This window comes from Clarias gariepinus, chromosome 22, assembly GCF_024256425.1.
Source record: "Clarias gariepinus isolate MV-2021 ecotype Netherlands chromosome 22, CGAR_prim_01v2, whole genome shotgun sequence".
In the NCBI taxonomy this organism is placed as follows: Eukaryota; Metazoa; Chordata; class Actinopteri; order Siluriformes; family Clariidae; genus Clarias; species Clarias gariepinus.
This window is the reverse complement of record NC_071121.1, coordinates 7,210,561-7,236,899: the sequence shown is the minus strand read 5'-3', so window position 1 is coordinate 7,236,899 and position 26,339 is coordinate 7,210,561. Positions and strand designations below refer to the sequence as shown.

General features: G+C 39.0%; 1 protein-coding gene across 3 annotated transcripts in view; it reads right to left on the bottom strand.

Annotated features, from left to right (window-relative positions):
* atf7a (activating transcription factor 7a) overlaps positions 1-25,944 on the bottom strand; it is a 40,290-nt gene extending 14,346 nt beyond the window's left edge. Inside the window, exons 1-3 of one of the 3 annotated variants that reach the window (XM_053483296.1) lie at positions 25,899-25,944; positions 9,741-9,812; positions 70-166 (exon numbers count right to left, since the gene is read on the bottom strand). In XM_053483296.1, coding sequence (XP_053339271.1) covers positions 70-166; positions 9,741-9,788 — 145 coding nt within the window. In that variant the 5' untranslated portion in view covers positions 9,789-9,812; positions 25,899-25,944. Of the gene's footprint in view, positions 1-69; positions 167-9,740; positions 10,082-25,898 lie in introns of those variants that run through there. The other 2 variants (XM_053483295.1, XM_053483297.1) reach the window with 2 other exon arrangements.
* Positions 25,945-26,339: the final 395 nt, after the last annotated feature.

Genomic DNA, 26,339 nt, shown 5'->3' with positions numbered 1-26,339 from the left:
ATACAAGGAAGAGCTGTCCTACTGCACAACCTCTTCTTTTTTTATTTAAATACATAAATAAAAAAATACCTGCAATGATGACCGAGTCTGTCCGGGCAGGTCCAAACTTCAGCGTCATCTCGTGCTTATGCTTGTGGACAGCAAGATGGTCCTCGTTTGTAAATCTCTACACGATCAAAAGACACAGAGCAGAGAAAGTCGATTTGAGGATCAGCGAACGAGCGAGGGTGAGAATCTCGAAGAAGCTTGTAAAAATAAAACAAACAGCAGGGAGTGGACTGAGACTTGATTTGTCTAGGAAAATGATCTTGCAGCCAAGTAAACTTCTTCCAGAGTGAACTTTTTCACAGTCAGCACAAGAAGTGGGAATTAGACTCGGGTAAACTGTGACGGAGCCCAACACAGGTGGTTTCCTGTCGATGTCCGAGTCCCCGGGCTCGGATTTTTAAAGCTGCGCTTGGGGTGTCTTTACAGAGAGTAAACGTTCTCTGTTTTCAGCGAGATCGTTTGATAGACAGCGAGGTCTGCGTTGGCTCGGTGCTGCATTTTTGTTGCAGAAGTGTTAATAACAGCCCAGATCACTGATGTGTGAACTGCTGACATTGCGATGTAGCGACAGCGGTTACGGTAAAAGAAAACATTTCAAACTGATAACCATCTGACAAAGATGTATTAACGTTCATAGCTCAGTTCATAACTGATGATATTATCCAGCAAGCATTACAGAAGTGTTTTATAATCGCCGTCATCATCATATCCAGACGAGCACCGATGAAAAGGAAAAAAAAGAAGAAGAAAAAAATACCCACACGCCAGGGCAATTTGTCTAGTTTCAGTGATCCTGTATCCACTCTAGCCTCAGATTTACCTTCCTGACTGACTGACTGACTGACTGGTGTACTGCTGCTGTAGTCCACCCCCATCAAGGTTTTAATGATTTGTGATGCCTTTTTGCTCACCATTGTTGCCAAGAGTCATTATACGAGTTTACCTACCAGCTTGCCCAGCACTAGAAACCATATCATGGTCAAAGTCACGAAGATCACTGGTATTCTTTCAATTAAAAATTAACCAAATTATTTCCCCTGTATCTGCAAGATTTTATGCATTAGCTGATTAGATAATCACATAAACAAGCAGGGGCAAAAGCCTTCAAGTTAAACACCATCATACAAATTATTAATTTGATATATGCAGTATATGTAATTATCAAGCCTTTTAATCATTCGATTAACTAACTAAGTGATTGATGGTGGAATGGTGGCATAGTGGTTAGCACGGTCTCCTTGCACCTCCAGAGTCCAAGTTTGATTCCTGGAATTCCCGTTCCAAAATTGTCCATAGTGTGTAAATGTGCCTGTGAGTGTGTGTGCCCTGCGATGGATTGGCACCCTATCCAGGGTGTACACCGCCTCGTGCCCCAAGTCTCCTGGGCTCTTTCAGGCCCCCCTGCAACCCTGTATACAGGATAAAGCGGTAAAGTAGATAAGTGAGTAAATAAGTGATTGATTGAGTAATTAAATTAATCCTTGTGAGAGTATCACTTATTTTTTTCTTTTGAATTTATAAGGAGCTAGTGAAATAGCAGTCACTTAATGGACTGGGACGTCAAGCAGAAAATTGGAAGGTAAAAAGATTATCGCCTTGTATGGGACATGACATTACTGTACATTACAAATTACACAGTATTTTAATGCCTACTAAATACTTTCAGTAGTTATATAATAACTAAATTATAAAGGTGCTTGAAATAAATTAAACAGTATTTCTTTTAATTAGTAAGTTAAAGCTAACTGAATTGAGAGTTATCATTGACAGCTCTAATTACAATATTAAAATCTTTATTAGTAGAAGTTAGATGATGATAAATCACAAAAATCTTGGACAACATTATTTATCTCCCAGTAAATTATACAGTCTGAAATACTGCCGCACAATCACATAAAAATCTAAATCACAATACGGACATGTTTGATTATTCAATCACAAAAGGCAGCAACTTCTCTTTAAAAGTAATATACGGATAAGCCAGGGCCTCCGAGTGGCGCAGTGGTAAAGTGCTGGTTCAATCCCCGGGTGGATGCTGTTACCTCTCACAGCCGGAGGCCTAGCGAGAGCTGATTGGCCGAGCTCTTTCAAAGGGAAAGGATGAGAGGTACTTAGCGCTCCCACATTAATCACGGCTCTACAGCCAATCAGGGGCGTCTGTCAGCTTGCACATGCGGAAGGAGCGGCTAGCGCTTTCCTCCGAGTGTGTTACTCCCCCCCTAACGGCGCGTGAGCAAGCAGTTTGAAAAGATGCGGTCGGCTGAGGTCACACGGTTCGGAGAAAATATGTGATAGTCTTCGGCCCTCCCGGCTGAATGGTAGTAGTAGCCTTAATGTGGGAGCAGTGACGGGAGGAATTGGCCATGACTAATTTAGGGAGAAAATCTGGAAAAAAATAATACTAATTAAAAAAAATATATATATACAGGTAAGCCCTATTCACACGGGATTAGTATTACATGGGGACTTCGCGTGATTTAGAAATTACCGCTCGATCTAAAATGTCTACTTACAAATTACAGACGTGGTCAATTCACCTGGGAATAAGATCACAGACAACCTCAAAACACGCAATTATTACACATGAAAATATAGAGGTCCCCAGGTAATACTAATCCTGTGCGAATAGGACTATCGTCAGAAATATATATAAATTTTTTCTATATCTGTATAATTAATTATTATTAATTATTATTGAATTAAGTGTGCCGGCGCACACTTATTACTCTTCTCCCCTAGAAATCATAGCGCAATCGGTTTATTATATCCCTAAAACTTTGCAGCGTTGGAAATGGTGTGCTATGACTTTTGGTGGGGGGCCATCGGGCGGTGCTCCCAAAATCCCCCCAAAAAAAGGCCCCAAAAAGTCCCATAGACTTAACTTTGGGACGGGCCTCGGCTGTGACATCATGGCCAAGACTGTGATGCAACGGAAGGCTCACTCATTAAAACTGACCCGGCCGTCGCAGAAGCACACCCCTAGAAATCATTGCGCAATCCATTTATTATATCTCTAGAATTTTGCAGCGTTTCTCATCCCGCAGTTTTGAGACGACACACACGTATGTTACACCGTTCCATGCGGCTCGCTCGGGAATGGTGTGCTGTGACTTTTGGTGGGGGGGCCGTCGGGCGGTGCTCCCAAAATCCCCCAAAAAACGGCCCCAAAGTGTCCCATAGACTTAACTTTGAGGCCAGCCTCTGCTGTGACTGTGATGCTCGCACTGCATGGTGTCCACGCACATTAGCAGTGACTTCAGAGGTCAATTTCTTCAGAAATTTTCGCTCTCTAGTTTTTATCTCATACTTTATATTGCAAGCTCTATTTTGAATGTTTAGGTCATCAGCACTTCACTTCATATCATACTGTGACTGTTTATGTGACAAATAAAATCTGAATTCTGAATTTGAATTTAATTTACGTAGAGTTTGTCCATAATTTAAGTAAGATGTAAATCTTTGACTGTAATCTTTTGTGCCATTATTTGCTGTTGACATAGAGAAGCACATATAAATACCAAATTAATTCATTTAATAGTGACATATCACAGTTTAAATCACGATAAGAGTCAAATTAATCACAGCCCTACTCTGAAGAAATGCCTAATTCTCAAGAATGAATCATGATCTTGATGGGTTTTTTTTTTTTTAAGTAAAACCTGTTGTTTTACACAGAAAGCAGTTTCTGACACACATCACGCTTGTAAAATTAAAAGTCCATAATAATCAGACTAGTTGCACAAGGTATTTACTTACTCAGTAAAAAATAAAACAAAAAAAAAATTATAATAATAAAAAAAAAGCAGAGAAATCCAGCTCCCTACTCCACTTAATGAATAACATCCAGGCCAGCGTGGAATGAAAGAATTCATTAGAGTTGCAGCTAACGTGTGATAAAGAATGATGTGTGTAACAAGTGGTGTGTGTGTGATGAGAAACCTGATGCGCCCACGAGTTAGATTAAGAAAAGATTCGTTTTTACAATTCTCTGTCGCTGAACCTCCATTGATGTTGAAAGTGTTTTTTTTTTTTTCAAGGAGCTCTATTTGACAATCGACGTTGACATGCACTACTTTCAGGTTCTTTTTACACACACACACACACACACACACACACACACACACACACACGAGAAAATTAAATAGACCAATAGAAAACTACAAAGAGGAAACAAAATACAGTATATTAAAAAAATAAACACATTAAAAAGCCTTCAGTGGTTCAGGAACCACATGAGCAGGTCAGAAGTCATTACAAATGAATTAAGACAAAACCGTAGCAACGGAAACAAGAGCTCATTTGCAGCCTACAGATAAACCAGATCTCTGAAAGCATCATACATTTACTCAGGCTTCTGAGTTCAAGTTTCTGAGATCTCTTAATAGTGTGGGATTGATGAGTGGGTGTAGGACAGAGTACAGTAAGGTGTGTTTTCGTAAACGTGGCAAAAAAAACAAAAACAACCCACAACACATCATTACTGGAAATGATCAATATAAGAAACATAAGCAGGCCTGAAGCTTATTACTCAGAATTTCCCACCTCCAACTAGGAACAACCCCATTTATTTAAAATTCCTACTCTGTGTGCTCTTTTCAATTCTCAGGTCAGCGGGTGACCTTAAATTGACATGACTGCTTACAACAAACAGTGAGCACTTCTAACTTATATTTATCTATACAATTTATAATTGGTAGTGGACAAACTACACCGATCCTGTAATTAAGTAAAAGTTGAGATATCACAAGTATAATATTACTCAAGTAAGAGTAGAAGCCCCATGTTTAAATTTCTTTTTGAGTACAAGTACAAAACTTCTCTGCATCAAAGTTAATTAAGTCTCAAACAGTAGCCTTTAAGTCATATTAACATCTTTCTCTCGCTCTTTCTTCCAGCGTGTGAACCTTGCAGGTCATTGCAGCCGTTTCACAGGGAAGAAGGCATATCACGCAATTACACACAATAGTCAGGTGGAGATATTCCCGTTTCAAATACTACGCCTAAACTGGGTATATGTAACGCAACTGCATGCAGAAATCATGTGAAGTAGAAGATACAGATGTTTCCTGTTTGGATGTAGCGAATTAAAAGTACCCTTTAAAAAAAGATGACTCAAGTATATAAAAGATACGTGAAATATGTGAAATGTCAATCAACTCATCGACATATTGAACATAAGTCTAAAACTGACTACAGTAAGTCCCCAACTTACGAACATTCATGTTATGAATTTCCACAGATACAAACGGACCGCAGATCTACAAACATTCACAGATGTGTACAAATCGCGGAAAGTAGCTCACGTGTATTGTACAGAAAAAAAATGCACCGGAAACCAATATTTACAAGTAAATACAATATTTTCTTTAGTGTGTAAGTGAATGTTTAAAATGTCTAAAGTCCAATATATTGTATGTGTGCATGTCCTGATGGCTGTCCTGTTTGTAAATAATTCTAATTTTGGAAAAATGTCATCCGTTCTAGTGTGCATTAAACACGATGTAGTGTTTTCTTCCCTTTAAAAGAGGTCAGCTGACTAGGATTCCCTTCACTTTGGAGGTGCAGTATAATGCGGAACTAGGAACAGTCCTAGCTAGCTGAAAAGATGAACATGGAGGTGTTCACGACCTTAAAGCTAGAACGCACAACGGGTGTAGTTTCTAAGACTTTTAAAATTTAGTTAGCTATTATCTTGCACCTCTACCAGCCGATTTATAATGAACCAACATCACATTAAGCGTGTGAGTGTGTGAGTGTGTGTGTGTGTGTGTGTGTGTGTGTGAGATAGAGCACAAAGTACGCAGCACTTGAAGCTGAGAATGGTGGAACTGCAGAATGTTGAGCTCTTTAACAATACCAGGGGTCAAGATGGACGCGGTACTATTTCCAGCCGTCTGAGCTTCGCCCGCGTGAGGGGTGATTCAGGCTGAGCACTGAGAAAAATCGTCCGTCTCTCGCTGTTGCCATCTCCTTCTGCTTATTTCTGGCAACCCGTTCCCATCACAGCCTGGCCCGCGAAAGAACCAAGTGGAAACACAGTCGAGTGTCAGAGGCGTATTTTTAGACGCACCAGAATCATCGATACAACAACTGCGTGGCTCGTGGGCTCTCCTCCGTCCCCAAGGTTGTGCTGCAGCACTGATGTTTTGTAACTCTCGATGAAGAACAAAGTGCAGCGGCTGAAGAAACATTCCCCGCCGCACACAAGCACACTTCCCTACAACTTCCTCTTCTTAGAAAACACAAAACCATATTTAACGAGTCGGCCCGTTGCTAAGAAAGGATAACATGACTTTCGGGAAATGGAACAAATGGGTTATTCTAGATGGTATAAATGGGCTGGTATTGTGTTACCGTTACTGCATGACGGTCTCTTAGTCCTGTAAAGCAACCTCGGTGAGGAGAGAGAGATCCACCGTTCTCGCTGCCTTCGCCACAGAGATCAGCTACAGCAGATTAGATTATGTAATATACCTTATAACATAATTACTAATGAAAACGGAAAGGGAATCTGGATGCAAGTATGTACATTGTACACGGCTACTGTCCATGAACGATGGGAAAATTAGTTCATCATAATTATTACTTTAAAAATCAATATAAAAATGGCAAATAAATTCCGGTAAAAAAAAAAAAAAAAAAGCCTTATTGCATCATTTCACTAAACAGGAAAATAAAACCATTGCAAACATCGTGTATTAACAGCAATGCATAATTCTTGGTTTAATATTCAATCACAGGTTCTTTCTTACAATTCTTACAGTACTTATGATTAAACACACCAAGTCACGTTAAACTTCAGCAAAGTTTTGGTCAGTTATGTGAATCAGAATTAATCTAAAAACGAACTCTGCAGCAGTATTAATATGCAGCCCGTAATATCCGGCTATGAAACCTTACACACTCTATGTTCTTTGTGAGATTGTGCCCTCAGCTATTTGCACTTTTATTCATAGTTCCTTGAGAGACAAAAAGGGTTCAACAACCAGAAAAAGAAGAAGAAGAAAAAAAAGAAAGAAAAAAAAAAAACTTTCTACTGACTTCTGCATGTATGGTCAAATGTAATGCGCTTTACTGTCAAGTCGGAAGCGAGTACCAGAACTACAGCACATTCTTCCGATTTCGACTAAAGGTCATAACTTGACCATTCTTATGACTAAAATAAATAAATAAATAAATAATAATGCCTATTAACTTGAAAACTCATGACAGGCTCACAAACATGGTCGCTCACAGCTTCAATACTAAACACAGAAGCAAAAACACTTCTCACCTTATACTGTATTTATTTTAGATTAACCAACACAGTGGTATTGTCACTTGTCAAATCTTTAAGACTAACCTTTCTAAGTTTTGATGAGATGCATATTATGGATGAGGATTCACTAAGGACCATACGTTTTAGGACCATACATTTCACCACCCCAAATGTAAGCACGCACTAGACAAAAAAAAAAAACAGGTCACAGTTTCAGAAAGGTCTGAATCAAGCAAAGAAAACAACTAGGGACATCTGGAAGTACTGGGACTCGGGTATGTTTCCAAAGCAGAAGGATAGTGCTGAATGATCAAAAATGTCAAAAAAATATGGTCTGAAAAAGAATTAAATAAAATTAAAAAAAAATCAACAGTAAAATCACAGCTAAAGAAAAGACATGTACCCGCCATGCATAGTGCGCAGTGTTAGTCTCTGGAGAAAGTGTTATGATCTGGGGTTGCTTCAGTTATGTGCCAACGTTATGTAGCAATAAAATGAAGTCAGTTGACGACCTAAATGTACTGAATGACCAGGTTATCACATCAATAAAGTTTTTTGCTCCCTGATGTCACAGGTATAACTTCAGGACTTAAATTTTGAAAGATTGATTTTGGGAGCACGAGGAATCACTCTCACACATGAACTGGACCCCACATTGTGTTTTGTTTCAAAGTTAAGCGAGATATCTGTCTATACTATAGCATTACAATTTCCCTTCTCTAGATCCAAGACGTCCAAATAAGTCTTAGCATGAAAGTACTTTAATATGGCTGATTAATCACAAATGCCCAAAGGGGGGGGTAGGAAATTACAAATGCAAAGCAAAAGGACATAAAAGGTCAGATGTGCACAAACCTTTGGCCACTTACAGTATTACAGTTTCCCTGGTACACGGACATTGAAAATGAAAAGTTCTGACCTCCTACTTCCTACTTAAGCAAATAAAAAAAATAATAAAAAAAAATTATCACAATGCTGCAATTGACTTCCCTCAAAAACAAAACATTAGAACTCGTTTCGACCTACAATGTGGGGAAAAACCGTGAGCACCTTCACAGCAAGCAAGTTCCTTAAAGAAGAACATAAAAAAATGTTTTCCTAAAAAAATTTTTTATTATTTGCAACTACAATGTGCTTTGTTAGCCACAATTATAACTTTACTCGTTCCTTGTAATTTGCTTTAATTCACTTAACTCTTAATTAATATCCTAGCAAGCTATGTATTACAGGATCCCATTTTTCAACCTCATCAATGCCGGATTGAGCAACACACTATCCTGATGCTTTTCTTTATGTGTGTACCTAAAATCTTGCCATAAAAACACACCACACATGATGAGGTAAACTAAAATGATCAAGAGCCTAAGCTACTTCGCAAACAACCCACTTCACTGAGACTATAATCATTTCAATGGAACAAGCCTGAGCAAAAACAGCTCAGATCCCTAAAGACTACATACATGATGCAACACCTACAACTAGAGGCTTTCTATAAACTACAGAACGGCGCGCGCACACACACGCACGCAAACATACAGCCTCTTTTCGACATCTTTGCTAGATTGTGTTTACAAAAATAGCGCTGCGGTTCATCCAGAAATAGGCGCAATACAAATACTTAAAAAAAAAATAATAATAATAATAATTAAATATATATATTTACAGAAGTGACAGCTTCAAGATGATGGTGGTTCACAGCCTTAAATAGTTTGGAGAAACATTATTCTGTGACTTGCTTCTTTTTGCGTTCTAATATCAAGAACAATGCTAAAATGATTATCCAATATTTAGACCACACACACACAGTTCTAGTTCCAGATGTTTAACTGTTCACTTTCACGTTAATTGTGTTTTAGTAACCGCACAGAGAGAATATTCGAATCAAAACCTTGTTGTGAACTCGGCTACCCTCGCGTCAAGTGCGAGGACGTGCATTAGTCACTTCCGCTTTCAGTTTTCAATGCCCTCTTGGCTCAGCGTGCAGCCACAAACTTTAGGGTTTCTTTGCTTAATCTGCTTTCTTCCCTTTTTTCCCCCCCTCCAACTCAAGGTTGATGTTCGTTTTAATTACAGGACACTGCGTGCGCTGAGTCAATCGGTCCGGGACATGTTTAGAAAGCAGCGGAACGGTGATTAGTCAGACGTTATTTGTCCGCTGAATCATACAACGTTAACAAGGAATGCTAGAGACTAATGTGACACAGGCATGAAATAAAACACAAGTGTGTACAAAGTTAAGTAAGACAGAAGTAACAGAGCTGACTGTTTGTCTGTGTCGAAAGCAACGGCAGTTTGAAAACATTTTCTTAAAAAAAGCCTCAGGGACAAACTTCTAACAGAACACACACACGAAACTTAAGATAGGTGGAGAAAGAGAGAGAAAAAGAGAGAGAGAGAGAGAGAGAGAGAGAGAGGGGAAAAAAAGCCGACTTACCTGCCCGCAGCCGGGAGCGTTGCACACAAAAGGTTTGTCGTCCCCCATTTTTGCAAACGGCTTGCAGTAAAACTGTGGAAGAGGAGAAGAGGAGAACATTGTTGAAGATGTTCAAGCCTGAAAAAGCCCGGGCTAGGCCTCCAGTTGCTTCTACTAAAGCGGCGCAGCTTCTCTGGTCGTATCCGTTGTCAGCGCAGGAAGCCGGGTTAAAAATACCACGAGCCGAGAAGAAAACACACACGCTTGTACGCACACGCACAGATGACAGAACACAAGAAGTTGTTTCCCTAGTGATACTTCCTTCACACAGGAGCCATCTGACCGCCCAATGAGGAATAGTTCACACACACACGCATAGAAGTCTGCAGCTGGGATTTGCACACAAAGCATGCCGATACCTCTTTCGCCTCTTTCCCTTTTTCATTCGCGCTGCCCGTTTCTCCACCCCTCCTGCTTTAACCCCACCTCTGCTCCTCATTGTGTTCCTACCTCGCTCCACGAACACAAACATCCCACAAGGCAACAGGGATGTGTTTATGCCAAGAACTTTCTGTTGCATGTTTTCCTTCGCTACCACTCTATCTTTTCACTAAACTTCTTAAACACCGCTCCCAGTAAAACCACAGCTCTGGTTCGATAGCGAGACCGAATTCCCCAGAACTGACCGACGAGCCCGCTGATGACAAGCGGACCCGACGTGCTACGGGAGGAATGTAACGAGAGTAAGCGATATCGCTGGGGTCGAACGACATCGCAACGCTAATCCTAGAGAGACATTTCTGAAATGAGCTGCGCCGATCCGTGAGAATGACTTGCATGTGCATTGCCTGCCTGCTTTCTCCAAAAAAAAAAACCCCTCCTCTCTTTTTAGTCCAGCGAGCAACACGAGCTCCTGGACCACAATTTCCACTCACACTAAACAACTTTCCAGGCACTCTGACGCAGCTTTTATGTCGACATGTATTTATGGCTGTAATGCATTTGCAAAGATCTTCTCATTACACGCGTGGAGAGGATGGAAACATAAAAACACAAAAATAAATGCAACTTAAATTTAAAAGGATGCAACACAAAGTATTTTAGCACATTGTTTAACCCAGCATACCATCTAAGATTTTTTTTTAGCTTCTAACACAAATTCATGCATTCTTTTTTTTTTTTTTTTGCATTAAGGATCATCCAGCTGCGACACCTTGAAAATACAGGTTTAATTTTATAACCTAATTTACCTGAACTCTTACCTAACCACAGTATTGGAACCATGCATGTAATGCACTATACTGCTTAAGATGTTGATATTTCGGTTTCAAATAATAGGATACACATTACAAAAACAACATGTGTACAGGAATAAAATGCAAAAACTACTGAGTCAAATAAGTAACGGTTCGATACACTTCAGTTCATCGGTTCAGCGCAGCATTGATAAATATACAACAAAGTCATGATTCATAATCCATCAGTTCAGGTGAACTGTTAAAGGGAAAGTCTTGAGAAATTCAACTTTACAAGGTGCATTTTTTTTTTTTTAAATCAGATGTGCGTGTACAAAAAAAAAATAAAAAATTTCATACAAACATGCCAATTAGATTTTTGGGATCTCATATAAGAACATCCCCCTCCCCTGGCTTGTTGTTCAGATCTGGTTTTCTCTGGTGGGCGTGGCCATGAAGTGAAATACAGCGAGCCTTAGGTATGAAAAATTCATTATCTGAGGGTTTTTTCAGCTGGAGCATTAACACCCACCTTGAAGAGGCGGCGGGGGGGGGGGTCTTGGAGGCCTGTGTTAACTTGTGAAAAAAAATAATAATATGGGACCTTTAAGAATATTTGCCTTCATTCTAGGAGCGGTTTTGTGAGTTAGATTTTTGGGTTTTGTTTCTTGCTCAAAAGCTGACAAGCACACCTTTAGCTCATAAGTGTGTAATAAATAGTGACACTGAAAGCTTCTACGGAAAATCAGTTTGACGAATTGAGACGAGGTTCTCCTTTTGTTACTTGTTTATCTGTCTGTCTGTCTGACTATCTGTCTTTACATCAACATGCACATAGAAGACAGACAGACACTCCTTAATTTGTAATAAACATTTCCTTTCTTTTTCATAACAGGTTTTTGTGCTTTTTAATGTTCCTTTAAAACTAAAATTACTTTGACGAAACTGTTAAACTGTCAGCCTTTAAAAAGTAAACTTAAGCCTTCATTCTTCGTATATATCCCAGCTTATTTACCCGTTTGGGGTCGGAGCGCAGGGTCAGTCATTATAAGGTGGCCCAGGAGCAGACAGGAATAAAGGGCCTTGCTCAAGGGCCCAACAGTGGCAACTTGATAGAGCTTGGGATGGAACCACTAACCTAAAAAGCTAGCATCAAAGTGCAGGGTAACTAACTAACTACCTAAATAAATTTGTGTGCGGGCGTATGATATATATATATATATATACATAAACAGAAACATACATGATATAGTACATATTTTAGATTTGTTTATGATCCTGTAAACAAATCTTAATCCTAAAACTCCTGCACTCTAACTCTCCACGAACACACGAAAGACGATACCCTCTGAAACCTACTACCTGAATCATAAAGAAGAAAAGATTAGGAGAGCTAATCAACAATAATTTTTCCGAACAATCCTTTCCTTCCCCTTAACAACTGTCTCTCATAATTCCACCACGTCACTGACAGCTTCGGCTCCGCAGTCCAAGACGAAATTAGCAGCTGGTCCAAAGGATGCCAGGTTTTATTTGTCGCAAAGTTAAATAGCTCTGCCTGGATTGCCAGTAAAGAGACCCCTCCTTCTCAACGGAGATCAACACGAGGCAAACAGCTCGACCCCTTCCAGACCTCACAAGCTCACGAAGCAAAGCAAGCAGCAAGCTCACGGGGACTTCTCAACCAACAAGGACTGTCAAGTATGAGAAAGTCATATACAAATGGGCCACAGCCTCTTCGCTCGTTATACCCTAGGTGAGGTGCCTCATCCAACCGAGCCTCAACCTGTGGCCTGGTTTTATTTCTCACTAAAACAGATCTGTTAGATGCAGGGTGTTCAAGTGAAATCAGATCAGACCCAGCTGCATTAAATTACTTGATTATAAAGGCTCTCAGCTAAAATGTCTAACGACAGCTGCTTTCTTTTAAATTATTTAACATTAATATTATTGATAATCAGTTTACGGCTATAAATGAGGAAATCTGTGTTTATGTTTGGTTTCATAGCAACACTTCACGTTAACTCAGCACCATATACTTCTGCACACGTTCTTCAGGGTGTATCCATATTTCTGTTTTCATCATCAACTTTTTTTTTTTTTTCATGCCATGTAATTTCTCTAGACGGACCATATTAAATAAAATGGGGAAAATAAAGTCTCAAGCCTTACATGGAGCTGAACTCTGGGCCAACCCGCCTTAAACTAAATCATGTACACAAATGCACGACTTGATAAAAGCAGCAACCAATAAACTTCTGCTAAATTCTGTTTAAAAAGCTGCAGAACCTTTTTTTCTGCATGTTTTCGAGAGCTCAAAACAAGTCTGCTGAACTATTATGCATGGTCTGTATTCGGACAGAGCTTGGTCCACGTCACAGACTAAGGCTAGTTTATCAGGAATGTACAATTCCATCTTTCCAATAATAATTATAATTTAGAAAAAGAAAAGTTTTATTCCACTATATTTTCATTACTGCAACCATGGCAACCTAAAAACAAAAAGTGGCAGACATCACGTTCACAGTGTTGGAAATATAACTTCAAGAACAAGATGCTCGCACCTAAACACCTAAAAAGTAGAAATACAAAAAAATTTAAAAAGCCTACGGTGGAAGATTGTTAAGAGTCAAAAGATTATGCAAAAACTAAAAAATTCAAAGCAAACTAAAAATTCTTAAAAAAAATAATAATAATTTTTTTTTTACTAAAGAAACATCAACATGGACAATGTCTCCGTGCCAACAGCTTGACAGAACAAATTATACAAAGTGATTATACAATTATTTAAACAGGAATGCAGTGCAGTCCACTCTACAGTCTCGTCCATGTCTGTATTATGAGCCACATCATCATAACTGTAATGAGAGACAAAAACAAGCAAATACAAACAGAATAAGCAAAATGCATATTAAAATGAAAGAAAATTACTATAGCCTCCTTTCTGAAAGAAAATATGCACCACACGACCTACCCTGTTCTTAAATTTCAACTTCATTTGCTCTGATCCCAAATTCTTTTTTGTTAAGACTAAATGATCTAGTGTGTGTGATTTTGTAGGGAAGGTTAAAAGTTTTTAACCACAAAAGTAAAAGAAAAAAAGAAAGATAATTAGCAGCTTTCCTGACTCACAAGGCCCGAGGTTGACAAAGATGAAGCTTAAAAAAATTAAAATGCAACTGCTACCTGTTGCAAATGTAGCTTTAATGCCCGTGTCCTTTTCCCTTCGGTGAAGACCTGCTTTCTAGCAGAAGAAATTTAATGAAATTTGGTTTGATGACTAGTTTCATTGAATGTGATATTTTTGTGATTTTAATTAATGCCAGTTCTGTTTACTGTCTAAAGCTGTTATATTTCTTACAGATTTTTAAAGTATTTAAAAAATGCTGCTGTTAAATGCTCGTGGTAACCATGTGTTAATTTAAATGTCACATCTCATATGAAGTGATAGTTTTTTGTTTTTACCTGCCAATCTGACTTCATGCTCCAGTCCAGTAGGTGGTGGGACTGCACTAACTGCATCCAAATTCAAAAGAAGAAGCGGCAATTTTTTTTTCTGCAAAAGTTATGATATTTAAGGAACTCCTCAACTTTAGACCTTTTATTTACTACTTTATCCTGTATACAGGGTCGCAGGGGGGCCTGAAACCTATCCCAGGAGACTTGGGGCATGGAGCGGGGTAGACCATGGACAAGGAGCCAATCCATCACAGGAAACACACGTGAATGTCTCTGGACTGTGATTACTATCACAGTAAGAGGAAACCAGAGTGGCCGGAGGAAACCCACCGAGCACAAGGAGGACATGCTAAATCCACACACACAGTTCCAAGGCGGGAATCAAACCCTTGACCATGGAAGCGCCACAGTGCTAATCACTATGTTACCGTGCCACGTTCTTAAGACCAATTAATGTTAAATGTTAAATGTTGGTACCTTAAATATGACTAAATAACATAAAACCACAATATTATCAAATAGGACTAAATAGGACAATAATCCAGGGGATTGTTGATTTAAGCATGTAGATGAAGGTGAAGGTGGTTGAGGCTTCTAAAATATCAACTATCTGTAGAATTGTCAATCATTTCAGATTAACATGCCGATTAGCTGTTTTTTTTGGGGGGGATGGAGGTTGTATTTTCCTCAACATATTTTTGAACGATAACCAGGCTTTATTACAACTTCTGGTCCACCTCATCTTGTTGGTTTTCTGACGTGTATAATAATCTGGTTCAGGTTTAATGAAGCAAGACAAAGAAGGAGGAACCGCCTACTACACTAAAAATTTTCTTTCTAAGAACTTTATGTTCATGCTAAGAACCTTAAGTGTTTCCTATATACCCGTTAAAAAATGTCAAAATCATTGACTTACCCATATGTCCCTTCAGAGAAATGTGATGCAACACCTTGTTTTTTAAGTGACATGCTTTTTGAATGGCAGGTAAAGGTTTCCAAGCAGCTGTTTCAAGTTTAACTACCTAGCTAGCTACTGTATGTTTAGCAAGCCCTTCCATTTGATATATATTACCAGTTACTGGAAGAAAAGGCAAAAGGTTCACTAGATGTAAACAAACAAAGCTTTAAAATAAATTAATTAATTAATAAATATACAAACAAACAATATTAATATGGTCATTTAATAGACTATAATTCCTTGAAGTCGAGTTTGCAATCGAGGAATCCTAAAGAAAACAATTTGCTTGGAAACGAAGGCGAGGGCAATTACAAGTACCTGACTTGCATAATAGGATTACATAACCAGACTACAGCGAGTCCGTTATTACCCAATGCTGGACTTCATGTGTCTTCACTTCTAGTGCAACGTGCACACGACACACGCCTACGGCCTTCCATTTTGCTGCCTGCTTGACAGCTGTATAAAACAAGCTTCACACCTATATACTGAACAACGCGTTGCCATCTCGAGCTCAAACGAGTTTCAATATTTCTCAAAATATTGCTGAGCAACATGGAGCACATTTTTTTCCTCCCCCACCAATCAGGTCACGAGAAAACAAAATGGAAGACGAAGTCTGGGTGGAAAAATCAGTCTGGATACTGAGCAAATTTGAGATGATTTACGACATGCTGAAGTGAAAATATTTCACTCCCAAGATGCTGAGTAAAAATAACAACTTGTCTATTTTTGGGACAGGCACTGGGACATGAAGCGGTACTACACTGTAACTGCAGCTTCATGCAGTCGTGTCACACAAACAGCTCCGCCTCTAAAGCAACAGCTAAGATAAAAAAAGCCTTCTCATAATTACTGGAGCTGCAACTCATATGCAGGCTGTGGATTCGACAGTCTTGAATTTTTTTTTTTGCTTGACTCAATAGCATTAAAGTTTATTGCCTGATTTGTCTCAAGCAACCATATGTTTGAAGTATAAAAAAAAACTACTAACAATAATTTCTTATAAATATAGAAATTTTGTGTAACTTTATACACTACCCGGCTCTCTTAAAATTTTATCCCTTCACCTTTCTCTTTGATTACAGCTACACAATGTGGTGTCCAGTTCATCTGTAAAAATGATTCCTCATGCTCCCAGAAACACTTTCACAATCTGAGTCCTGGAAAATGGCCGTGCCATCAGGGAAGAACAACACCATGGATGTGATAACCTAGTAATGCAGTACATTCAGGTCGTCAGTTGACTTCATTTTACTGCCACGTAGTGTTGCTGAGCCTAGATCTGACCAACTGAAGCAACCCGAGATCATAACACTGCCTCCAGAGGCTTGTACAGTGTGCACTATGCATTACAGGTGCATTGCATCATGCACTTTCCTTCTTACTCTGACGTGCCAATCGCTCTGGAATAAGGTCAATCTAAACTCATGACCTTTTTTCATTGCTCCAAAGTCCAATCACACATTTCATTTTATACTTCATGTTTTAATCCTGCTTCTGCTGTCATAACCACATAAAATATTTTTATTCATCTATAGTTCTATACCTCACAGTTTACAATGACATTTTGGATATTCAGTAAATTTTGTAATTTATATATGTTTACACATTTAAATTTTAATTCTATTTTATAACATTTGTGAATTGTATATTACAGCCTAATTATATTTTTTATTTACATTTTATTTTTATTGAAACTTCAATGTTGACTTTAATTGTACTGTCCAGTGCATCTATTTTTCATCGTAGTGAAATTCTTCTGTGAGGTCACAGTCATACAAGCATTTAACTTCAATGTATGTGAGAAAATGTAAAAAACAAAAAAACAAAAAAACAACTAGCTATGTTTAAGCTATGTTTATGACTGACCTTTAGAAAACTGCATAATCAATTAAAATCATACAGCTTCACAAATAGCTTTTAATAAATTTAATCTAAAGGTACCTTAGGCAAGTAGTATAACTATGGGTTGATTTTTTGCAACAGCGCGCTGCGTGTCATGCTTGTGTACAGTCAAGTCTTCATTCTTGCATATAGTGGGTCGTTAATCAAGACAGGATTTACAGAACAGAAACTACCACAACAACCAACAGACTAAATTTGTAAAAAGAAATTTAAATTGCACAAGCTCACTGATAAAACACAAAAAGCTCTGAATGCAGTTTATCCTTAAAAAAGAGTGAAATGAAAAAGTTTTACTCTTCACACATTAATTTAGGGACACGACCCGTCGCCAACCAATCAGCATTCATGTCAAGACTAGTCACTGGACACACTTACCCATAATCCCTCTCCTTAAGTAACGGCACAAAAACACGCTTACTGTAACTGAACAAACGATAAACTCTGTGCGCGCATCGGATGAGCAGTTTTCTTTTTCATAGCAACAAAAAGTGCCACACCCCAGCGCTAGTTCTGAGAAAAAAAAGTTGGGTGTGAAACTACAGTAGAGTTAAACTCCTAACTAATGGTGGTTTATTTCCAGTAATCACAGAATGATGAGTAATTTGGAAACTTGAGTTGAGCTGAATTTACATCACATCACAGTCTATCTGGAAGGTATAAGGACGGGGGGAAAAAAGCTAATTAAATTTATGATGTTTTCTACAAATAAATGTACTAACTCGATGACCGAATAAACATACGTACACTGTCTGGTTTTAAAAATATATATATATTTTAACTGTCAAAGCAGTGTTATAATCTGGGGTTGCTTCTGTTGGTCAGGTCTAGGCTCAACAATATAATACATTTAATGAATGTACTGAAGGACCAGGGTATCACATCCATGCATTTTTTTCTTCACTAATGGAACAAGTACCTTCCAATTCTCAAATTGTAAAAGTGCGGTTCTGGGAGCATGAGAAGTAATTTTTACACGTGAACTGACCACCACATTGTTGGCTATAATCACAGATAAAGGTGGGTTAATATAATAGCGATTTTTATGGCTGGGCGGTGTTGCACTTTCTCTGTCGAACATGCTTAATATTTGACTGTGCACTTACACCAACATGAGGGTAAAAAAAAAAAAATCTGCTTCTGAAACTTTATCTGATGCAATGCACACTTCTACTTCTATCTAAATGAGCGTATAGAGTAAATATTTATAGTCCGACTAGCTGGCATCACTTAGAAGAGGGTGCATCATTTCGGATTTTGGTTCCTCTAAAGGTTTCGTCGCGCTGTAGATTTTATCACCATCACCTCATTTAAGACCTAAACCAACATCCTGATTTACCGTTAAAGCAAATTGAACCAAGCTGAACTGAGATGCATCCCAACCACCCAATACTGTGTGTCCCCCCCTAGTGTCAATAAAACTGTACTGTCCCTGTGCTGTGGTATCTGGCACCAAGACGTTAGAAGTTAATCCTTTAAGTAAGCTCTAAGTTGTGAGGTGGAGCTTACATGAATAAGACTTGTTTATGCAGGGTATCCAACAGATGCATAACTGAACTGAAATCTGGAGGCCAAGCTAACACTTTTCCTCAAAATATTCCTAGACAATGTTTGCAGTGTGTTTTGCATTATCCTGTTAAAAGAGGCCACTGATATTAGGGTAGACTGTAAAGAGTGGGGTCTGCAACAATGTTTACGTAGGTGTTACATGTAACACTGCCTCTGCCAGCTTGCTTTCTCTTCCCATAGTGCATCGTGGTAACATGTCTTCCCCAGGTTAAGGGGCAAACACACACCCGTCACACCACATGAGGTAACAGAAAACGTGATTCATTAGACCACCTCCTTCCATTGCTCCGTGGTCCAGTACTGATGCCCTCTTACCCATTGTGGGTGAACAAGGGTCAGAATGGGAACCATGACTGGTATGCAGCGAAGCATGAACCTAAACAGAAGTGATGCACTGAGTGTTGTGACTCCTTTCAATTGCAACCTGCATTCATGTTTTTTCAAAGCAACAACAGACATGCTACACACTGATTAAGGCTGATAAATGTATACAGCATACCGACTATCAGTGTGTACAATTACTGTTTAGGGATGGCGCCACATTCTAACAAAAAATATGTATTATTTAAAATCACCCCTGTAAGGCTCAGGTGGATCGTCAATCATATACACGCTATACTGCCAAAAGTATTGCTTATATGCTCGTCTGCCTTCACATGCATATGAACTTGAGTAACATCCAGTTCTTAATCCATAGGGTTTAATATGATGTTGACCCACCCTTTGCAGCTATAGCAGCTTCAACTCTTCTGGGAAGGCTTTGCACAAGGTTTAGGAGTGCGTTTATGGGCATTCATCCAGAAGTGCATTTGTGAGGTCAGACACTGTTGTTGGACGAGAAGGCCTAACTCCGCTCTATTTCATCCCAATAGTGTTCTATACGGTTGAGGTCAGGACTCTGCTGCACTGGTGCGCAGTGATATCGGAAAAGGAAGAGGCCATCCCCAAACTGTTCCCACAAAGTGGGAACATGAAATTGTCCGAAAATGTCTTGGTGTGCTGAAGCATTAAAAGTTACTTTCACTGGAAGTAAGTGGCTGAGCTCAACTCCAGAAAAACAAACTTCACACCAGTGCCAACATAACTGCACACCAGCCAACATCATATTAAACCCTATGGATTAAGAATTGGATAAAGTTCATTTGTATTTGAAGGGAAACAAGAAAATAATTTTTCTAATATAGTGTATAAAAAAAATGTTAACACCAAAAAACTATCTGCACCAAGAACATGGAATAACAAAGTGCACAAATCAATCCACTTAGCTTTCAAACCAACATGGCCGACTTGGAAAGCTTCGGTATTTATTTGGCAATGTTTGTAACATCTGCTTTCCGTCAAAAATGCCGCCTGCATGTTCTTAGAGCATACGTTCAGGGCCGGGGTAACAGCGTAAGGGATTCTTCTGGGCAACAATTTAAGTTAAGGGACATAGCAAAGAAATGTAAAAATTTTCAATGTTTCCTTAAAATGTATTATTGTTCTGAGAAACCGTACAAACTAGTGGCAAACTATTCATATTATGTACAATCACCCAAAATATGAAAATTCATTCACAAGGATCTTACTGAGCCTTGGGCGACCTGTGAGGCTGTCAGTGCTTCGCCGACTGTCCTTCCTCTGACTGCGTTCAGTAGCTACTAACTATGGCATACTGGGAACGTTCCGCAAGACCTGGAGATGTTTTTTTAACCCAGACATCTAGCCAGCACAAACAGACAGCTAACTACCATTAGGTTGAAAATGAGGAACTGTTAGAAAAGGTTCAATTTACACCTCAAAAGATGCCACATTCCATCTCGACTGTGCTATTACAGCGAGTTGAACAGCTGTGTTTGCGTGTGTCATTAACATGTTGACACTGGGAATTAGTAATGCAGGGATGCGATCCAGGACATGGTTTTGTGTACTGGTGGACACCAACACTATACTTGCTGCACCAGGTTCGATTTAGGTGACTAGAAAGGGGGGTCGGGGGGGGTTGGGGGGGGGGGGGGGTGCGGGGGGGGGGTGATATGTCTGTTAACTTGGATTTCTCCGACTCAGCAGGTGAAGAGCAAAGCGGCCCCGGCTATAATCAGCGCACTGTTTGATGCCTCCTGCTAGGAAACTGTCTAAACAAACTGTATTAATAGCTCCTGCGGCAGCCAGGAATGAGGAATTCGGAGCTTGAGCTGCCAGAGGGTAGGGGAGACCCCACAGTGTGTGTGTGTGTGTGTGTGTGTGTGTGTGTGTGTGTGTGTGTGTGTGTAATGAACGGTTATGGAGGACATTTGCTATCAGGTAAAGACTATGTATAGCAGAATAACCCGAACTTATCGCTGCTGAGAAATCTTCTTTACGTACAGGCAATATGAACTGAGGTGACCTTTGTAAACCCGTGCTTTGGTATACGGAACAAATGAAACTCTAAACGCGCCGTCTGCATAGCTGCAGCATGCCCGGCCTGAAATCTGTGCCGAGGCAGCAGACAATGCTGTGTGCTGCACAACCCAAGGTCGCGTTCTGCTATGAAATCGGAAACAATCTAATAACTATTTATAAGGTGGATCTTTGACTTCTTGTTTAATATCTCCTTTTTTAAACTTCAGCTAGGAAAGAGAAAGAGAAATGTGCCCATGACAGATTGGATAAACGATTTGTTTCTTTCGTCGCTTACTTGTACAAAAAAAAGACAAATGATATGTAGAACATGTTTAAATAAAATGAAAGCATTAAATGTTGTTGACCTTATAAAAAGTCTATTAATCTGCTGAGATAACCTGACTTTTGAATAATCTAAATGGGTGAGAGGCATTCCACGAGTGGTGATAATAGACTCTAACAGCACTGGGACATTTACCTATATGTACCACAGGTGTTTTATTAACCATTAATTACACTGTCAAATCATAGGCCTGGGTGAAAGTAGTTCAGTAGAGCTCACAATACCGAGCTAAGAGCAGCTGGTTGGCCAAACCCACATTTAAAACCAATAATGGAAACACTTTCAGTAAGAAAACACATAACATTACAACATCTTAAACAACAGTGAACAACTGCTTCTAAGTCATTCTAAACCATCATGTTTTATTTGTGCCGAGCTACAAAGCTTAACAGCTTCTAACCCAAGGCTGAATCTCAAAACATTCCCTCTCTTTTGATATTGCACAAATATTTCATCAGCGACGGAGCTTCATAAACGCTGCTGAGTCTCAATCAAATCTCAAATCTGTTTAATTGTTCAAGACATAATCAAGGGGGAAAACGATTCTTACCTAATGCACCTTTAATTGTTAGACAAACTAATCACGACAAGACCACACCTCTATGACTTGCTCAGTTACAATGGCTAGTGTTGGGGATTTGTTTGTGTGTGCATTGTTCAAGGGACATCACAAGCTGAAGATGTATTGATAAAATTCTGAATTCCAAAAACTACTTCCAAAAGTAGAAGACTGAACTACAACCCAAGAACGCATGGTAGGTTGAAAGCCAGCTCGGTTTTAAATGTCAATGACAAATAAGCCGGAGTGCGCAAGAGCAGCTGTACACTGCTTTACATACATTATCCCGGAGCAGTAATCAGGAGTGAGAGGAAAAAAAAAAATTTAAATACCCACTTACAGCTGGTGTCGGGGCCAACACCAGTCTAAAATACATGAAAGACCACAAACTGACCTAAAAACTTCCTTTCATTAACACTGCTTTAGTGAAATGCCCGAGGTGCAGACACTGACAGACAGAACAGACTCATTACTCAGTTTATTAAGGTAAAAGTGACTCCAACATCTGCTACAACTTATAGCTGTACCTGCAAACACACACACGCACTCCTACACAGAAGAGTGTATTAATCAAGTATTGTCTGAAGAATTCTCTTCACTTACATTTTAGAAGCTACGATCTTTCCTCCACCAGCCTCTTGTCTCACGCTTTTATTATAAATCTCAGATTACATGGCGCATCAACCACTGTTACTATAGAAACCATAACGCACTAGAACGAGCGCATCAATATAGACCTGTGATTTGCTTTTCAGCCAGTGCTACAGAAAATACATTGATGCCTTATACCAACAAAAATATATATTCTACAAGATGCTGTGGTTTTGCCATTGTTAAGACTGAAAGGTGGTAAAAGGGGGCAAAGGTCACATGGGATACTTTCCCCACACACAGCATATGACAATATTCAAACACTACTTAATGTTAAATTACTTTTAGTAATAATATAGATGATTCTGAAAAACAGTTGGTATAGCCACTATTAATGTGGAGAAATTAATGATTAGCAGACATCCATAATGACGTATGCAATTCCATCAAATATATACATCGAACACAACCAAAAAACTTTTTTTTCTTTCTTTTTTGTTTTTTAAGTGCAACTACTTTACAACTCTTTTATAATAGTACTACTAATAATAAATTATAATATGAAAGGTGTTTAAGTCAAACCACGACTTTTGATTGTACAAAAAAAACAGAACACAGTTATGAGTACAGAGAAATTTCGATTAATTGATGCATCATGCTTTCTTTATGTGGCATATCACTACAATGATTAATGACTAAAATGTATTTTTAAAACAAATTTCTAATTTCGATACGTTTTATTTTAGGTCGTAAAATTGTGCAGTTTCTCTATAACCCTACAGGTGGTAACCTCTAAAATATTTACATGTTGACAGACAGCACAGGTACAAATAAATTATTTGTAAAGTTTTTTTTTAGAATTATAACTAAATCTTGAAAAAAAATGTATAAAAAATCGTAATACTTAAAGAGACACAATACAATCAAATTAGCACCTAGGGATTGTGATAATACTGTATTGAGTACTTCTTGTTGATTCCCATCCCTAGTTACGAGAGTAAACACTCCCTTTATTTTTTCTATATAAGCCCCTGCTACACTAATGCTCTTATCCCAGTGTTTTACTAGTGCTTGGATACCATCAGAGTGAAAATATTTCTCAGCATGCCGGAGCCATGATCATACTTAAACGCTGGCTTCGGAGGAACTCCTTCAATGACCCAAACTTGTGGAAATGGCTTGGAGCGAGGTCAAGATGGTAGGGAACATGTAGCAATAACTCCCAGCTAAGTTGCTTAATTGTACAAGTGATGTTGGTGAATGATTTATGTGTCAAGTTCCCACAGACAGATCTGTCTCTTCCGCAAGTTGGCGATATGTTTTAAGTTGATTTTCAAGCATTAGGCGCTCCACTTGCTAAATGTTCACAGGAGCAACTGCACTGGGCACTGAGCCACCACGGCCGAGATCGTCATACACGGACATACAGCTTTCTTTAAACCTTTTTGCACCATTCAAATGTTTTGCTGCGGATAAGTGTCTCATTACCATACTGTGCTTGTAATCTTGTAAATGTCAGTCAAATGTATTTCTTTACTCACGAGAAATTTCATCACAAGTCTCGGTTTGATATGAACACTAATCATAGAAGTAATAACACTATTCATCAACACTATCATATTCTTTTTTTTAAATAAATTTTATTATCAACATCCATAATAAAAATGGTCTATTGATCTACTGTCCTGGAAATTTTTTGACAGATGTATTTCTACAACCTGTCATCACATTTCATTTTCTGAATATCTTCTCATAAAAACAAGAAAGTTAAATTTTATTTATAAAAAAAAAAATCTCAGAATTATTTATTTATTAACTAACTATATATGTAATTCTACCCCCCCCCCATAATCTTTTATTTAAAAATAATAATAATTAGGACTTTAATAATCCCAAAGTTAAATTGTAATTTTCACAACTCCCCATTAGAAAGCTGGGATCAGAGATTGCAGGGTCAGCCAGGAAACATCACTCCTGGATCAAATAGGGTTAAGGGCATTGCTTAAGGGCTTAACAATGGCAACTAGTTGGTACTGGGGCTCGAACTCCCAAACTTCCCATTAGAAACCCAAAGAAACTTACAGCCTTTACTGTTTGAACCACCACTGCCCCAGTTTTATTTATGTTTAATAAAATAACTTATAATAAATGTTAAGCATGCACTGGAAAAACAATCTACTAATTTACTAATGATAGTAACAACAAGAACAACGTGCTGTTAAAATTACTTCTTTCTATTATTTTCTTTATTTTTTTTGACTAAGGAAAGTTCAGGCAGCATTACATTAAATTTTGACTATTTTCCTCACTAATTACACACACACAAAGTCAGACATTATTACAAGGCCACAACTAACGGATAAGTGCCAAATCGCCCCCTTGTGGACCCACAGTGCACACTACTAAGGGTCTGAACCACTTACTTCCGCTCTGTCTAGTGCCCTCACGTAGTGCACGAGACACGGTTCAGGATTCAACCAAAATATTCCGCTGCCTTTTCCCGCACGCGCCCGCCCTAAAAACTTTGTCTTTTTCGGTCGCGAGGCAGCGTCTTAGCTCTCCGGCGCTCGCGCTTAAATAGGTTCGAGAATATTCTTCAACGTCAAATCAGACTGCGGTCGAGCTCTAGCCTTTTAAAACTCTTTCCGTGGGTGCCAAAACAAGTAAGCAGCTTTGGAGCGAGTCGAAAAAACTTCTGGCTACGAGTATCTCATCACTATCTGCCATCTCGCAACCCAGACTCATCCCTCAGCCCATGTTCGACACAACACAATCACTGTTACTCACTCTATCGGACTTCTTTAACCAACTAACTAATTTAGCTACCATGCTAGCTGCGTTATTTTCACAATCCTATCCATATTGCGACAAATCCCGCCCTCTTCACTCGGATTGGCTTACAGTTCAGAAAAACATTTTTCATTGGATAACGTGTTGCCAGCCTTGCGCGTGAGAACGGTTAATTAGCCAACCCTAATACAGGAGGTGGAATTTGTCGAAATACGGGCGGCCTTGCGCTCTGACTTCGGTCGCAGCTAACTAGCTACAAGTTGACAACACAACAGATGTCTCTTAAAGTTACTTTAAACTCTTTGTAAATGTTTAAGAAACGTTTGTCTAGTCAGTTCGCGCTTGTTTATCAGAATTTCATGTTAACTCTTAAATCTGACAGTAGGAGAAATGTTTACAAACTCACCTAAGCACCCCTCTCTCTCACTCTCTCTCTCTTCACTCTCTTCTCCTTTGGAATCTGACACGCCCCGCCCACTTGAAGTATCGCGAGAGTAAACGTCACTCAGCATCACGTCCATCACCTAAGCGTCATTTGTTGAATGTTGGCATCAAAAGTAGAATAATTTATTACATTAAAATACTGCAAGTGCATGCTGGATTTGGACTAAAAGCACTCTCCCCCACATATCACAAACTTTCATATCCAGATTTATTCCCTCTCTCATCTTTGATATTGCTTATCCTGTATATGGGGTAGCAGGGGGCTTGAAGCCTGTGCCAGGAATATTTGGGCACTAGGAAGGGAACACCCTGTACAGTTTGCCGATCCATCATAAGTCACATATGACACACACACACAATCACATTCGCACACTACGAGCAGTTGGGTTCACCAGTTAACTTA